Source organism: Coffea arabica, chromosome 2c, assembly GCF_036785885.1.
Source record: "Coffea arabica cultivar ET-39 chromosome 2c, Coffea Arabica ET-39 HiFi, whole genome shotgun sequence".
Taxonomy (NCBI): domain Eukaryota; kingdom Viridiplantae; phylum Streptophyta; class Magnoliopsida; order Gentianales; family Rubiaceae; genus Coffea; species Coffea arabica.
The window spans coordinates 70,883,564-70,900,713 of NC_092312.1; the positions used below are offsets into that span (position 1 = coordinate 70,883,564).

General features: G+C 35.8%; 2 protein-coding genes across 2 annotated transcripts; one reads left to right on the forward strand and one right to left on the reverse strand.

Annotated features, from left to right (window-relative positions):
* Positions 1–8,010: 8,010 nt before the first annotated feature.
* Positions 8,011–11,201, forward strand: LOC113727653 (luminal-binding protein 5). Its single transcript, XM_027251932.2, has 7 exons — positions 8,011–8,283; positions 8,457–8,730; positions 8,818–9,032; positions 9,122–9,844; positions 9,956–10,110; positions 10,277–10,359; positions 10,529–11,201. The coding sequence occupies exons 1-7, from the start codon at positions 8,232–8,234 to the stop codon at positions 11,016–11,018; spliced, it is 1,992 nt and encodes a 663-aa protein (XP_027107733.2). The 5' UTR covers positions 8,011–8,231; the 3' UTR covers positions 11,019–11,201.
* Positions 11,202–11,421: 220 nt separating this feature from the next.
* LOC113727652 (formin-like protein 11) lies at positions 11,422–15,199 on the reverse strand. The gene is made up of 4 exons (XM_027251931.2): positions 13,222–15,199; positions 12,956–13,146; positions 12,311–12,546; positions 11,422–12,204 (listed from the first exon to the last, which is right to left on the reverse strand). Exons 1-4 carry the CDS (start codon positions 14,871–14,873, stop codon positions 11,476–11,478), a joined length of 2,808 nt encoding a protein of 935 aa, XP_027107732.1. The 5' UTR covers positions 14,874–15,199; the 3' UTR covers positions 11,422–11,475.
* Between the last annotated feature and the right edge of the window lie 1,951 nt (positions 15,200–17,150).

The following is a 17,150-nucleotide window of genomic DNA, read 5'->3' on the forward strand; positions in this document are numbered from 1 at the left end:
ATATGGGACGATGCCTATGGGGGTGCTGGTGGGATGTGTATTTATAGCTTTGCATTGCGAGAAAAGGGTCAACATAGTATCCAAATTCTGTCGACTGTCGAGTTCTTGAATTGGTTGGGAACTTGGGATGATGCAATGTTTCAAAAAGAACCAATTTCATTGGTTCAAACACTTTCCACAACGTCACTTTGTGTCAAAACTTAGGAGGGAGGGATTGCATTCCTTTTCTGATCGCTACAACTCCGTCTATTTTTATTTTTCCTTTTTTTTTTAATTTCATTCTATATTTGTCTTCTTCGAGTGTGATCGGAATCATCCTTTATCCTCAAAAAAAGAAAAGAAAATAAAAAGATTGAAAATTTGAGTTTTCAATTTAACTTAAAAATAATTTCAACAAGAAAAAGGACTGAGACCTAAAAAAAAAGGGTGAAGGTAGAGGGATAGTTTCCGATTTAACTTCTTAAATTGTGAGTTAATAAACAAAAGGAATAATTGAATATTTTAACTTGGTTAAATTGTTCGTATCATTGTTAAATCCATTTAACCTAACGAACCATATACGATCTTACTTTTGAAAAAATTATTTTCAGTCTTAGTTTTAAAAAATTTTCAAAATATGAAGTAATAGTTCCACTAGAGTGCATTTTTTACCCCTTTTTTTCCGATGTTAATTTCAGATTATTTACTATTTCTCTAAAATTCAAATCCGAAAAGAATACGATTCTTTTCCCATTTTCTGTGTATTTTATTTTAAAATCATAACTCATTGACTAAAATAACCTTCTTGGGCCCTCCATTTTATACCAATCAAGAACTCGGCTCCGGGACTCTTGTAACTTGATGATATCATAGGGAAACGTGTCATTTTGCTATTGGATATAAGGCGTGCAGCTGATTCGCGAGTGTACTGCAAATTACCAAAACCCCTCGGTCTCCTCATGACGGACGTTTGGCAAATACCTTTAGCCACCCAAAGGTTTTCAGAAACTATAAATTAGCCCCTCCAATTCTCTACCAGGGGTTGAAAATTTTCAATTGTCTTTGATCCTTTAGCCAATCTACGTTATGAAACATATACAAAAAGAAGAAATATAAAAAGAAAACAACCTCGAAAAAGAAACAAAAAAAAACATATTTAGTTAACACAAGACCTAAGCATTATGGATACTTCTTCTCTTTGTTTCAGGTAATTCATGTCATAGGTTTTCTTTTTCTTGAAAAAAATGAAGGACATTTTTTTTTCTTTGTTAAATTTATTCTGGATTAAATATAATTCCAGTAGCTCATACCCGTACTGATTTTTTTTGCATATAATTCCATATCCAATTCCAATTCTTGAGCATGAACCAAGCGCCCTAAGTTTCTATCATCATCCAGAATGGGACATCAGGCTCGGATAATCTGTAGTTACTTCTTCATAGTGGTATGCATCCATCCATGATCAAAATAGTAGATGGCCTTGCCACTCAGTTTAGTTTATGAAAAAGGGTTTCTTCTATTTAATTTGTGCCCTCTGATCATAAATTAAAGTAGCAAAGTGGAGGGTTATTTAACATAAATGCTTTAAGCTTGAAATTCAACCCCTAAATTACACGAACTTTTTTCGAAAAAAATTTTATTAAGACGTTGAATTGATGGATAACTTGACAAATCTTCGTATTTAAACGTGTAATAATTAATCATAACCTTAAGAATTATTAGTGTGGTCAAAACTGCTTCTGTCAATTTGAGTTCTCCTTACAAAAACTACGGTATGAACTGGTTATGCAAGTGATATGTGGAAAGCTTTTCAGAGTATGGAGCTTAATTTTGGCTTTCAATTTGGTCATAAAATTCGTATTTGGTTGGGTTTGTGACGATCTCAACAAGCAAGCATCATTAAATCTGTCAAGGAATTCAAGATTTGCGTTATGATGAAGTACTAAAAGTTATCTAAATAATACTTACTATGTTTTTTTTTTTGCTTCCTTTTTCTTAATTCAATGTCAAAAGGGACACAAGATTTGTGTTGATTGTCCTTGGCTGGCAAATATCCCTCTTAAGTTTTCTTTTCATAAGCCCAGAAATCAACTACACATAAATCCATGTCATCAAAGACTGACCTGTCCCATTTCCATAGGCCCGACAACGTGGAACCGAATTACAGCCGCAATCACCACACTCAAACGACTCCCAAGTGTCATCAAAATATTGGCCAGATTTGATACAGTAACTATACGATATTGGTAGGTCCCTCCCTCTAGCTTCCGCCCCCAAAACCTTACATAGTCTATTCAGAATCAAACTTGCCCAATAATCTTTGATCTCTTGGCTAAACTAATTGACTACACAAATATATGCACGAGGGGTCAAATCTTGCAACCAAGATATAATGAGGTACACCGAGAATATAATATAGCAGTTTGGATTCTTGTTCTTTTAGTTTTAGGTAATTGATCATGTCACATTTATACTGTATAAAAACAGTTGTTTTGGGTTTCAAAAAGATTTGTTTTGGAAGGAGATTCACAAAAAGTCGCCAAAATGCTGGATCGTTTGGAATCTGACGATTCATCACATGGTTTGTTGATTGATGATATCATTATCTTATGTTAAGATTTCATGTGCTGCAGAAGTTGCATGGATTTCTATGTCGTTTAATGTGCCTGTTCATAACCTTGCTAAGTATGCTGTTAACCTTTTAGATTCGTTTAGTTTCAAGTAATTGATCATGTCACATCTATACTGTATAAAACTGTGTTTTGGCAAGAGTTCTAGTTATTTTGTAATTCAGGTTTTGGTTAGAACTTAGCACCTCAACCAATTAATATTACTTAAGATGGGTTCCAATTTTTATTTTTTTTTGGTTTGTGTTTTCTAATAATTTCAAGAAATATGATCTCTGCTTAATGAACAACCATAACCTTTTTCCTTGTTTTCTTTCGGTATTCTAAAGAAATGGTTCTCGGAACATCTGCAGCTGCGGAGGGGTTTGATAAGCAGAATGTTGAAACAGCAATTAGCATTGAGCTTGGGACAACAAATTCTTGTGTAGCTGTGTATGAGAAGCAGAAAACACAGCGTTTGAATGGGAAGGCTGAAATTGAAAAAAAAAAAAAAAAAAAAAACACGCATCATATACAAGACAATCATTATGTACAAGACAGTAAGCAATATAAGTACTCGTAAATTGTAAATTGTAGTACTCCCTTCGTCCCACTTTGATAGTACTGTTTCTTTTTTCACACAGTTTAAGAAAAAATAGTTAACTTTGTTGGAAAAGTAAATTTAGATTGCTATTTTCCTAAAATACCCTCACATTAAATATGGTACAACTTTATGAGAACTTGAATTGATGGTAAAAAAAGAATTAACTCTCATTAAATGGGATAGGTTTATAGTAACAATACTTACATTGAATAAGGGTATTTTAGGAAAATTAAAATACAACTATATCTTCAATTGAAAAGTGGACTACAATTTGGGACATATGAAAAAGGAATACAAGACTATCAAAGTGGGACGGAAGGAGTAATATTTTATGTACTTGAAATTTTTGACCATAAATTCAGGAGTTGATAATTTCAAAGAAACATAATCCTATCTAATTATGCCATTTTTCCTTGCAGTCGTTCTAATTCTTGTGTCTCGCTAGGTTTGTTTGGATTGACTTGATTTCAAATAAAATAATTTACTTCACAAATTTCAATCACATTTTTATCTTCCCAATCACATTTTTATCTCACATACAAAACATCACAAAAAGTGCTTCAGTAATTATCTCAAATAAACTTCTATCCAAACAAACTCATTGTCTCCCAGCGGCCTAGGTATTGAGACCGAAGGAGGAGTAATGACGGATGTGATCCGAAGGGGGTCACTAGTACCAAAAAAGAAATCTCAGATTTTTACAACAACACATGTTGTGACCATCAAACTACCATGTTTATCAAGGCAACGTATACTACAATAGAATGCCTATAAATAATGTGCTTGTATTTTTCTACCTTAAAAAAAAAAAGAAAAAGAGGTAAATGGCCTAAGTATTCTGTTCTGTGGCATTTTTTTTTTTGTTTTACAAAAAAGATCAGAAAATGACACAGAAAAAGTAGCCCGACTACATTAGACTATGGTGTCTTTCGGGACTAGTAAACACATTACTTTAGTACTTTATCTAGCACGAATGCTTATGTATAATGGAATGGTTTTTGGAGAACATACTTGGAATTTTTTTATCGGTCTATCTAATAGGTGCCATAGGACACTCGTTAAGATATATTTCAAGTGTCATATTTTTGAAATGTGAGATTAATTAGGGAAAATAAATAAATACAAATAAAGATAGGTAAGATTAAATAGCAAAAGTATATAAATGCAAGGAAGGGTAATAATTGTTAGTTTATGTAAATATATGATAGGTTAAGTTAGAGGTGGCAAATCAACCCATTTAACTAGATTTATCCATACCCGTCCATGAATAGATGGGTATGGGTATCTTAAATTTTTGTATATGGGTATAAATGGGTTACCCAATAATACCCATTTATTAAATGGGTATTATTGGGTAACCCATCAAACTCAATTAACCCATTTAAAATTCTCTTCCCCCCAAGTCTCTTCTTTTCTCCTACCTTTTTTTTTTTCAAATTTTTCATTTTGTCATGATGTTAACATTATTATTATTATTATTATTATTATTATTATTATTATTATTATTATTATTATTATTATTATTATTATTATTATTATTATTATTTGTTGGTTTTATCTTATTATTTTATTTTTTCTTAGTTTGTTAACTTGCTCATTTTTTTAGCATTACCAATTTATGATAAATTTTAGCCTATTTTCTTATCTTTATAAAATGATGAAATTTTAAATTTATATATGAAAAAAATGTTAGGCGTTCAAAATTTTTGGATTAAGTTTTTATATTAATTTTTATAGTACTTAATTCAAATTTTTATATTCGTATTATTCAATTATTAAATAATAAGTAATTTTGTGACATAGAGTATAAATGAAAAAAATTGGTAATTAAGTTTATTGAACATTATAAGTAAATATTTAAAACTAATGATGGGTACAAAGAGTGGTATAAATTGATAACTTAGTTTGCAAAAATGAATTTAAATGAGTTTGCAAAAAGTTAAAATAAATGAGTTATAAATGGGTAATTGGGTTACCCAATTCATTTTTTGACTTACTCATTTATACCAATCTAATTAAATAGGTATAAATGAGTTAACTCACTTATACCCATTATCCATTTTACCCAATCCAAACCCGCCCAAGTCACCCATTTTGACACCTCTAGGTTAAGTGGATATTAGATGTGTTAATGAATGCGCTATAGACACCGTTAGAAAAACCACTTTTTTTTTTTTTTCTATAAATCAAATGTTTGAAGTACACAAGGATCCAGAAGGAGCCACGAGTATTTCCTTGTATGCTGCTGCATTAATCAAGGCTTATACTCATGTCAGATTTTTTCGGGGAATGAGAGATTGACAAAATATTGTCTTTTTCCGATGACTGAGAAACTCAGACTTTTTCGTTACTAAAGTTGACCTGCGAGAAACCTTCAAAAGCCGGCAACTTTTGAAGGCTCCCGCAGACCTTAATAAACCCAAACCCCAAACCCCCCCGAACCGATGTGGGATAGAAACCCCACAGGGGTGCCCCGCTGCTAAGAAGTAAAGACCCCCCAGACACCCACTGAAATGGAGAGATCACCTCCCCGAGGTTTCTGTCTTTTTCCGATGACTGAGAAACTCAGACTTTTTCGTTACTAAAGTTGACCTGCGAGAAACCTTCAAAAGCCGGCAACTTTTGAAGGCTCCCGCAGACCTTAATAAACCCAAACCCCAAACCCCCCCGAACCGATGTGGGATAGAAACCCCACAGGGGGATTGACAAAATATTGTCGCAAGTTGGGAATGTTGCAGTTTTCTGGAATTCCTCCTGCCCCGAGGTGAGAAACTAATCTAGCTAGAGTCCAAAAGAAAAAGGTCCATTTCTCCTTCACTAGGATGAAATAAACAGTTTTTTTTCCAGGTTCTTCCCATTTCATACTTGATCTTAACATTGACTGTGCTCAGGGGCGGATTTAAGGTGGGGGCAAAATTCCTATAATACTTATATAATTTTGACATAATTTGAAGTGTATTCCCAGAGTTTTTTTTTTTAAAATGTGAAAGAATGGGTCACAAAATTTAGTTTGGTTACTTATATTGAGAAAAATATACTTTGTGAAATTCAAAATGATAAAATTATAAACCGTTATCAAAATATAAAAACTCATCGTGAGCAATTGTAAATAGCTTAGTTTGTTTTTGAAATAAAATTATTATTACATTAATAATTTTGAGTTTGTCTTTTTATGTGTTTTCATGAAATACACGTATCATTTGTACTTGTTGGTGAATTTTTTTTTTTTTTTGCTTAAAAAACTAGAAAAAGAGTAGATAAAAAATGTTAATATTATTTTTGCCCCCACAAAGATTTTTTTCTGGCTCCGCCACTGACTGTGCTCCGGTCGAAAAATTACAGGAGCATTTTATTTTGTTACTGGATAATATATATGAGATAAAAATGTGGTTAAAAGAATAAAAAAGAAAAAGTGATGCAAAAACATGTTAAGAGAATCCCGAGACAGATTTTTGCCAACTTGTGATTGGTTAACTAGAATTAGATCTTTCAGATGGTCTGTGTTGCTATTTCAAGATTTGCAATCAGTGATTAAATGGTTTTTCATTTTTTGGCAGGGGGGGTGCCAAAAATTAAGGCCACTTTTCATGTTGATTCTGATGGACTATTGCATGGGACAGCTGAGGACAAGGCAACAAACAATTCAAAATCCATAACCATGGACAAATTGTGGATGGCATAGCTGGATAAGTCAACAGAATAGGGCAGGAAAACTATAAGCTAAGACTAGGGAATATTTATTCTGACTTGGGAAGGTTTCTATGATGAAGGCCAAGATAATTTACAGAGTGAATGTTGCTATCTTGTGTTATTGTTGTTATTATGGTTTTGACGTTTGATCATAACAGAGAAAGTTTCTTTTGTTTGCTATAGCGACTATCTTGAAAATTTCTCCATGGTTAAGAAAGACGGAAAGAAAGAAAAGGTTAAGAAAAGGGATATAAGAAAACAACTCAAAGTGATAGATTAGAAGACAGAGGATAAACAATAAAGAAGTTTAAGAGCTCCAGAGTTTATATAATGTAAAGTAAGAAATTGTATTGCTTTTTTACTTTTCTTTCTTTTTTGGACAAATTACATTTTACCTCCTATGGTCTAATTTTTTTTACATAATCCCTTTACAATTTCAAAAGCTATACATAACCTCCTCAAGATTTGAATTAAAGTGTCGAAATAATGAAAATGATCACTCGTAACGAAATCACCTCAAATGTCAAAAATACCGGATTTGAGAGTCAATTCACGACTTCATTCTAATTCATGTCTCTACTATTTAAACTTATAACTCCTTTACCTGTGCGGTTTAATTTTGATCTTTACAATCTTCAAAGAGGTGCTTATTTTATTAGATTTGTGATAATTTCCACACGTATCGTGAATCACTCACTCTGAATTGCTATCAAAATTCTCTGTCCTCCGAAAAAATTAACCCAAATTACCATGAACATAGAGTTGATCCAAGATTAGCTTTAAGCCCACTTTGCATTGAAATTATTCTAACGTTAATTTGCATTCGAGTAATGGAAATTTAGTATCAATCGTCATGAAAAAAAAAAATGTTACGACAAGTTTTCCCTTATTCCACTTTTTGCAGGTTGGAGCTCCAATTGCTTGGCCCTATTAAGAAAGCAAATTATTGGCAAAAGCATCTTTTAATCATCAATTCTAACCCAAATCAAAGAACTTTCAAGACTCACCGAGCAGTACACAATATCTGACTAGAAAAGCAAACGTTTTGCTTTCCTATTGGCTCCGTAACGTGGAGCTAATCTACAGGCGCAGACACCATAGCACAACCAACTTCTTGCGTGTCTTTAACAGACGCGACCAGAACCCTCTAGCAAATACACTACTATTTTCCCCACCCAAGTACTATCCAAAACTATAATAATAAATGCTCCACTGATTCTGATTCTCCCATCCAAACTTGCTAAGCTAAAATTGGTCATTCATCTTCAATCATCAACTAGCCAACATCGTGAAAAAAATTTAATGAGTCGCTAGGGAAATTCAAAGAGTTAACAAGGATATTGAGAACAAGAATGGGTTACAAGAAGAGCAAAGCATTATGGATTTTTTTTCTCTTTGTTTCAGGTATGTTGCATTGCATTTCTTTGTCCAATTTCTTGAACCGCTCTTTTTTATTTCTTGATAGGCTCATTCATATTTTTGGAGTTAGCAGTACGGGACTAATGGGTTCTGTAGCATTAAAAGGAAGGAAAAAAAAAGTTTGCACCATCTGTAACTCCGTTTCTGCATTTATGCAGAATTCTTGTTAGGGATAACGCTAGCTGCAGAGGAATCTCAGAAGAAGAATCTTGGGACGGTGATTGGAATTGATCTTGGGACAACATATTCTTGTGTGGGAGTATACAAAAATGGAAATGTTGAGATTATAGCTAATGATCAAGGAAACAGAATTACGCCATCATGGGTTGCCTTCACTGATACAGAGCGGTTGATTGGAGAAGCTGCAAAGAATCAGGCAGCCATTAATGCGGAAAGAACCATTTTTGATGTTAAAAGGCTGATTGGAAGAAAGTAAGTTTGGAGCTTGTTACATTTTTCCTAATGTACTACTAGGCTGAAATGTGGGTTTGATTTTATTCTGAACTTTTTCTATGGCAGGTTTGATGATCCAGAGGTTCAGAGAGATATGAAGATGTTGCCTTATAAGATTGTAAACAAAGATGGGAAGCCTTATATACAGGTGAAGATCAAAGATGGAGAGGTCAAGGTGTTTAGCCCTGAAGAAATCAGTGCTATGATCTTGCAAAAAATGAAGCAAACAGCGGAGTCATATTTGGGAAAAGAAATCAGAAGTGCAGTCATCACTGTTCCTGGTATGGTCAGCAATTTCAGGACTTACGTTTTGTTCTTGGGAATTTTTGACAATTTGGTTCAATCTTTAATGGTTTTGTTTTGTTTCCAGCTTACTTTAATGATGCTCAGAGGCAGGCTACCAAGGATGCAGGGACTATTGCAGGGCTTAATGTTGCACGGATAATTAATGAACCAACAGCAGCAGCAATTGCCTACGGTCTTGATAAGAAATCGAAGGAGATGAACATTTTAGTTTTTTATCTCGGTGGTGGTACATTTGATGTTAGCATATTGAGTCTTGACAATGGAGTGTTTGAGGTTCTTGCCACCAGCGGAGATACACATTTGGGAGGAGAAGACTTTGATTATAGGATTATGGACTATTTTGTGAAGCTGATCAAGAAGAAGTATAACAAGGATATCAGCAATGACAAAAAGGCTCTTGGGAAGCTGAGGAAGGAATGTGAGAGAGCAAAGCGGGCCTTGAGCAGCCAGCATCAAGTCCGTGTTGAGATTGAGTCACTTTTTGGTGGTATTGACTTCTCAGAACCACTCACAAGAGCCAGATTTGAGGAATTGAATATGGATTTGTTTAAAAAGACGATGGGGCCAGTAAAGCAGGCCTTGAAGGATGCAGGTTTGGAGAAGACTGACATCCATGAAATTGTACTCGTTGGTGGGAGCACTAGGATACCTAAGGTGCAGCAACTATTGAAGGATTTCTTTGATGGGAAAGAACCGAGCAAAGGAATCAATCCAGATGAAGCTGTAGCTTATGGAGCAGCTGTTCAAGGTGGAATACTTGGTGGTGAAGGTGGTGAAGAAACCAAGGGTAAGCAGTCTTACTTTTCTTGATAGTCCGCTGTTAAGAATCTCTATGTTAGCCTTAGTTTTGCGCAATAATTTGAAGAATTAGAACTTACTTTTCTACGTCTCTCTGCAGGCATTCTTTTACTAGATGTGGCTCCACTGAGCCTAGGTATTGAGACTGTGGGAGGAGTGATGACCAAATTGATTCCAAGAAACTCTGTCATTCCAACCAAGAAATCTCAGATTTTTACAACCTATCAAGACCAGCAAACTACAGTGACTATCAAGGTATGGTAGCCTTGCAGACAATATACGTTCATAGCAGGAAAACGAATAACGAATAAGTCTAAGGCTTATGTTATTTTACCGATGGAATAGTTTCCAATTGTAAACGAAGTTCTTCTACTTTCTTGTATTGTAGCAACTCATAAGTGCTTATTCTGGTGATCGACAGGTTTTTGAAGGTGAAAGGAGCTTAACAAAGGATTGTCGTGAATTGGGGAGGTTTGAGTTGTCTGGCATTCCTCCGGCCCCAAGGTATCCTAGTACATAGAGAGAGAGTGTTGATGTCCATTGCGAGTTTCGCTGTTTCATACTTAAACTAGAATGTAAACCAAAAGTTGTGCTGTGGATTTTTTTTTTCTTTTTTGTGGCTGTGGATCTTTCTCTTGACCTTCGCCTCACGAAATGCTTTCTTTTCTTGCAGGGGAGTGCCTCAAATTGAGGTCACTTTTGAGCTAGATGCAAATGGCATACTAAACGTCAGAGCTGAGGACAAGGCAGCAAAGAAGGCGCAATCTATTACCATCACCAATGACAAGGGGCGACTTAGTCAGGAGGAGATTGAGCGGATGGTAAAGGAGGCTGAGGAGTTTGCTGAGGAGGATAAAAAGGTCAGCGAGAGGATTGATGCAAGAAACAAGCTTGAAACATACATTTACAACATGAAGAGCACCATTAATGACAAAGACAAACTTGCGGACAAGATTGATTCTGATGACAAAACAAAGATTGAGAGTGCCCTGAAGGATGCATTGGAATGGTTAGATGATAACCAAAACGCTGACAAGGACGATTATGATGAGAAAATGAAAGAGGTGGAAGCTGTGTGTAATCCTGTTATAAAGATGGCATACGAGAAGAGCAGTGGGAGCTCTTCTGAATCTACAGAAGACGAACCTTACGACGAGTTGTAGAGTATCTTGGGAGTTTTAGGTCTTCATGGTCCTTGACATTTTTTTCTTTTCTCTGCCAAATCTTGTAAATGCCAGAGATTTGGCTTGTATAATTATTCTCATTGGATCATGATATGATCCTATATTGTTCTTGATGTTTGAAATTCAAGAGCCCGCATCCTTAATATATTTTCTTTTTCCAAATTATGGCTTTCTCCAGTGCAACATAGGCAGTTTCTCAAGTGATCATGTGAAAATCTAATAAGGTGAAAGCACGAAAAAGGTGCTTGTGTATCTCTGATATGCTGAGATTTTCCAAATATATCAGATTAATCACTACTTGAAGTACACTCATGCAAGAAATTGATGCAAACATTTTGCATTTCCCTGTAGAGTCGCATAAACATCAATAGAAACAGCTCAATTTTTGAGAAAAGATGGAAGTCTTGAAACTTTTAACATACCAAGCCATCTAGTTCTATCGAAATGGAGCTAGAGGATTAGGACTACTTGGAATTTTCAAGCTTCTAAGCTCTTTACACACGTGATCTAACAATGCCAAAAAGTCTCTGACAATTACAAAAATTCTAAGAGGATTTGATTCATCCTTGCTCACATCTCCATGGAAGTATTCTGTAATTTCTCTTACGTGTAATAATACACTGTTCTCATCTTCCTGCAATTCCTCTAAATTCTTTTCTGCATAGCCCAAAAATGATCTCATTGATTGCACGAAGTTGCCATTTTTCTCCTCCATGGATAAGTCCTTGTGTACTAGATGCTGTAACTTAGTCATTCCATCTGATAAGTTCGATACAGAACTTGCAAGAACATCCAAGTCTATAGTCGCTGTCTTCTTCACATTGCAGAGCTCAGTGCTTAGACCGGAAACAAGATCTAGACCCATCCTTTTGTATTCTTCTTCTTTATCTTCGTTGTTTCTACCTTTACTTCTCTGATTTATCTTCCCCATAATACTCTCCGATACTCTAAAGCCTTCTGACCTAATAATTTCTTGGACAACAAAATGGAGAAGTGTGGTTTTTCCATCTGTTCCCTTCACATCTGCAAGCTTAAGGAGTGCATCAAGCTTGAATGCCTTGGCTCCTCCTCTTATGGTTCCGACATTCATCCTGTTTCCTGTTTTTAGTACTGCTTCAAGTAGTTTTAAGAAAAGGCGACTCGACCTGAGTTCCTTGCAAGCCTCCTGACACACAAATAGAAAGCTATCAACAGTCAAAACATGAAGGTAGACATTTCATTATTTATAGGCTTTTGCAATTTGCACATAAGATTGTTCTTTTGTAGCGTACCTCAAGCATTGAGAAAGATTTTCTGAGATGATTAACCTCATCATCAAAAGTCTCTCTATAAAGCATTGCTTCGATTCTTAAGAAGGCAAATGGTATCTTCAGCATTGCCTTAACAAGCTTCTCTGCAGATCCTAATTCATTGATGTCTCCTCTATAATTTGAGAGTTTAGCCTCCTCTTCTTTTGTTGGAACCATCTTTGAGAGTGCCTCCAGTTCCTGTAAAGCTAAGCCACTCCCTGCTCATGTAGAAAATTGAACAATTCAAAGTTTGACACTGCTTTTAAACATTGCAAAGCATGTTTGCATGTTGTTAGTTCTTCAATTTCCACAAGAGGAGGGCTCTATAGTGTATATTGGTTCAATTTGGCATCTATCAAAGAACTATGGATAATTTAGTCAGACCTACAATCCATTGTAACTAAATTGTTCCCTTAAATATCTGACTACATCGTATTTATTCTCACTATTTTAATCTGGTTTTCAATTGTTAGATTCCAACGGTATTCCATATTCTTGACATTTCTACCGCTATAGAACCAGTTGAATATTGATTAATATATGTCCACCACATTCTCATGATTAAAGAAACAGGAACTTGCTCAATTTCTTTCAAATATATAAACTGTGAAACTTTTTCAAGATTACCTTGCATTAGTGCTTGACATACTTGTTCAGCAGTCACGTTTAAGGCCTTCGAAAGTATAGTAATGTTCTGTAATCTCTTAGGCTCAAGGACATGCTTGCTTGGAGATGATGTTTTGGTTTTCACTTCCTCGTTCTTTATGGAGTTTTGCAGGTTGTAACCAAAAAGTGATTCAATCATTTCCTCGTCAAATCTGTTCCATGGATCGTTGATGAGTTACTACATTGTAGCATAAGTAGCAGTAATGAAAGACGATGAAGTAACTTACTCAAATGAGCTTGATCTAAGCTTGTCCCATACCGTTGAACGATCTGGTGCAGCTCTAACCTTATCCCAGTGAAGTGGTTTCAGTTTTGGCAGAGGAGTGCCATCTTTACCCAAAGGCGTAAACTGAGAAAGCCGAGAAGGTGGAGGAGGAGGGATTTTCAGAGAATTGGCATTTCCTTTTGAAAATGGAGGGGGACAGGGTGGTAGAGGAATTCCTTGGGGAGCTTTCGGAAGGTTGGGAGAGGAGGGTGACAAACTACATTGAGGGGTTTGATTTGATACTGAAGAAGAGTCCGAATTCCCAGTTGAAGATGCATCTGATGATGTAGAAGAACTGACGTTCTTCAATGTCTTTCTTTCTGATGTAAAGGTAGATTTAGGAGATGTAGTATGCACATGTGAGATCATGGGGAATGGAGGTGGTGGTGATGGTGGTGGAGGAGGAAGCCTTGTCGGTTGGATTAAGATTGTGTTTGCTTCTGAGTTGGAATCTGAGCTTGAAGAGGGAGACACAGTTGAGAAATGTGATGGAGAGGCTAGTGAACAATCTGATTTTTTGGAAGCATTAGCAGAGAGAATTTCTGAGAGACCACTTACACTACCAGCTGAAGCATCAGATAATCTCACATCAGATGCTTGTGAATTACACAAAGAATGGAAAGATTCATCATCAGATGAATCATCTTCCTCAGGAACTACATTATCACCACATGAAGAATAATTGCAACTATCAGGTACATTTTGGTTTAGTTCTGAAATCTCAGCAGCAGAGGAGATTTCTGCTACAGCAGAACATCCATCACTATCATTATCAGCTTCTGCTCTTGTGAACTCGTGTCCTGATCTTTCTCTTTCACTCACACTAACAAATTGTGTGTTTTGATTGGAATATGCATTAAGCGCTAAAGAATTTTGTTTCAGGGAAAAAGGCTGTGGTTCTAAAGCGGCTCCTAGAGATTCAAGGTAAAACAGGTCAGGACCTGGATCAGAACTTACCTTTTTCACTGAAGTTTGAGAATGCTTTGAGCTACTTCGACTTCCTGCTTCAGAGCAGTAAATAGAGAGAGTTCTTGTTGTTCTTCTCTTTCTTCTTTTTCTGAACCTTTTGCAGCCCCAGAAAAGCCCAAATGCACATAATAGAGAGCCAACTCCAGTAGAAACAATCACTGCTGTTAAAATTCTTCTTGCTCCGCCATTCTCTTTCTTCTGAATCTTGTGGGCTGGTGGAACTAGATGATGGTGATGTGACGGGTGATAAAGGTGTCTATGAACAGGTTGAACTGGAGAAGGTGCTGGAGCTTCAGCTGCAAAGGCAGGTGATGGGCAAGGTGATGGTGAGTGAAGATAGTTTTCAGCATGACCATCTCTTGGTTTCCTGATAAAGAAATTCTTCATGCCAAGCAAAAGTCTGAACTTTTCCAAACTGGTGGTCTTTTGTTCTTTATTTTCATCCCCTCCTGAAACTTCCCCAATGTATTTTTCTCTTCCATGACGACTACCTCTCTTGTAGTACACCTCATTCAGTCCATGTCTGCTAAAGTACTCTACAGCATTCAATGCATCATTTGCAATCAAAATGTGGGTACAGTGGAATGATATGAGAAAGAAGATGATGAGAAAGATCATGTGGAGAATCTGAGAACCATGATCCATTTGATTTCCCGAATCATGAAGATATGAAAGCGCCTTTCTGGCCTTTATAAATCAACTCATCTCTTTTTGCTTTCTTTCTGTTCAAAATGTCAAAAGAGTTAGTTCTCTAATGGGGTGAAATGAAATGCACATATTCTGAAGATCCAATGCAGAGAGTCTTTAATGCTACTCCAAGGAACCCCTGAACAAGGCAGTTGTAGTTGCAGTGGACCACTCATATCTCTTCTGCGTTCATGTCCTTTCATCTCTTCTCTCCTCCATTAATGCCCTCTGATGAATACTGTTTACTTCTAATACGGCAGCTTCTGTTTTGTAAACTTCACTTTTTCTTGATCCTTTCTTTGTCTTATCTCTTTAGCTAAGATGAAATTCAAGCAAACTTCCTGCTCTTTCTACTAAAAGAAAGAGTCTCTTATCATCATTTTCATTAGTCAAGTAAACCCTTTTAAGACTTTGGAAATCTTTCCAGGACTGCAGCGATATCAGATTCATGGATACTACATTTGAACGAAACTTTACGTAGCTAAAAGTCATCAATTCAATCTAAAAGTATCAGAGGTAGGTCCCAATTGGTTGGACTTGCCTTGCATCTTAGGAGGGTGGGTGATTGTCCAAGTTCTCTCCAACTCCTACATTATCAACACACATCCAGCAATTGGCAAAGAGAAATTGAAAGAGACAGAATTGGTCCATCTCTTTCTCATGTGATCTTCCCACTTAGAAACTTTGATGCTTAAATAATATATCATGTAGCTAGTGATATACTCCTACTTTATGAGGTAAAAGCAAGTTTTGATGTTGAATAGCACAAGTATGGGACAAATAAAGAGAGCAGAGCAGACCAAATATTTCTTTCACAAACTTTCTACAGGACATTTGCGGCTAGTAATTGCTGTTTTGGGTTCACAAATGGTAGCCATAAAGGTATATTTGTGAATAGGATTGGACATTTCACCTTTGTCTCTGAGTGCTGCATGGTATCTTAAAATAAGCTAGCTTCTTGCCTCTTGGCCTAACCACATGAGAGAGAGAGTGAGAGAGAGACTCAAACCGACAACAGTGACGAACACAATAACATGGGAATATTGGCTTGGCTTGGCTTGGCCGCTACTTGGCAACCCTCCCTCATGCTGTGCCATAACCCATAAGGTACTTATTGACTGGTTTTGGACACATATCAATATCAAACCCTTGGCTTCTCAAGTTTCTGCTGCTCATGAACAACCCGAAGGGATGATTGTTTAACTGATTTTGGGGGATTTTTTTCACAATTGTGAGTTGTCTATACAACACTGTCTTACCCAGGAAGAAAAAAAAGAGAGGAGGGGGGGGGGGGGGGGGATGTGAAGTCACACAATTATGAGAAGTAGGTAAACTATGTTGTTCAAGTGTTTGAACTTTGCAACCTTTTTTTTTCTTTCCATCGACAGAAGAAATCAACACACACAAATTAGATTAAACGCGCTCAGGAGTCATCGAAAAATCGAGTCGGTGTTTGAACTTTGCAACCTTGAAAAGATTAAAAATCAACACCTATACTTTGTTTGATAACTCAATTCAATGCTTAAAATTAATGAGTTCAGATATTAACACGTTCAAATGTATTTTAATGTGATACAGCTCAAATGTATCAAATTTACTATTTAACAATTCAGTCACTTATTAGATTCAATCTTTAAATTTCAGTTTTATCAAATGTACCCTTAAAAGACAAACCTAGGTGGGTATTATTGGTATTGTACATTTGATTGCGAACTTTAAGATAAAATTACTCTTTAAGACGACAGATGAGGCAAGATTTTGGATTTATTACTCAGATGCTTCTATTCGTACAGGTGTGCCAAATCATCACTTAGTCTAATTAGCTGTAAAGATTTTTGTGACAAAAAGGAAGAAAAAATATTGTTGGACCAATATTTCAACTCAGTTCAAACTGGATGAATTTAATTAAGTGGTTCTCTAAAGTGGGGGAGATAAAAATATGTCTTGGAATCAGGCATTCCCATTGTGGATTAAGACCAGCAGCTTTGGGTATCAAAGTAGTGGAGTTGTAGCCTGTTCTGATTGCAATTTTGGGAGCTTTTTTTTAGTAATTTTTGTTAAAAAAATAGTTCAATACAAGTACTATAGTTTTGAATATGATGACGTATACAAAATAAAAACATAATTAACAAATGCATTAATAGAATATTCTCAAAATTTTTCCACCAAAAGTGGCAAGCCAAAGGGGAAGAGGACCATTTAACTAAAGAAAACTACACTAATATGAATCAAGTA

What these genes read in the sequence shown, in the direction of transcription:
- LOC113727653 (XM_027251932.2), top strand. Translation starts at nt 8,232, where the DNA reads ATGGGTTACAAGAAGAGCAAAGCATTATGGATTTTTTTTCTCTTTGTT. An exon ending in AAACTACAGTGACTATCAAG is followed by an intron (nt 10,111 to 10,276) that starts GTATGGTAGCCT and finishes GGTGATCGACAG; the next exon opens with GTTTTTGAAGGTGAAAGGAG. An exon ending in GGCATTCCTCCGGCCCCAAG is followed by an intron (nt 10,360 to 10,528) that starts GTATCCTAGTAC and finishes CTTTTCTTGCAG; the next exon opens with GGGAGTGCCTCAAATTGAGG.
- LOC113727652 (XM_027251931.2), bottom strand. Translation starts at nt 14,873, where the DNA reads ATGGATCATGGTTCTCAGATTCTCCACATGATCTTTCTCATCATCTTC. An exon ending in CTTAGATCAAGCTCATTTGA is followed by an intron (nt 13,147 to 13,221) that starts GTAAGTTACTTC and finishes TCCATGGAACAG; the next exon opens with ATTTGACGAGGAAATGATTG. An exon ending in AATCTTTCTCAATGCTTGAG is followed by an intron (nt 12,205 to 12,310) that starts GTACGCTACAAA and finishes TTTGTGTGTCAG; the next exon opens with GAGGCTTGCAAGGAACTCAG.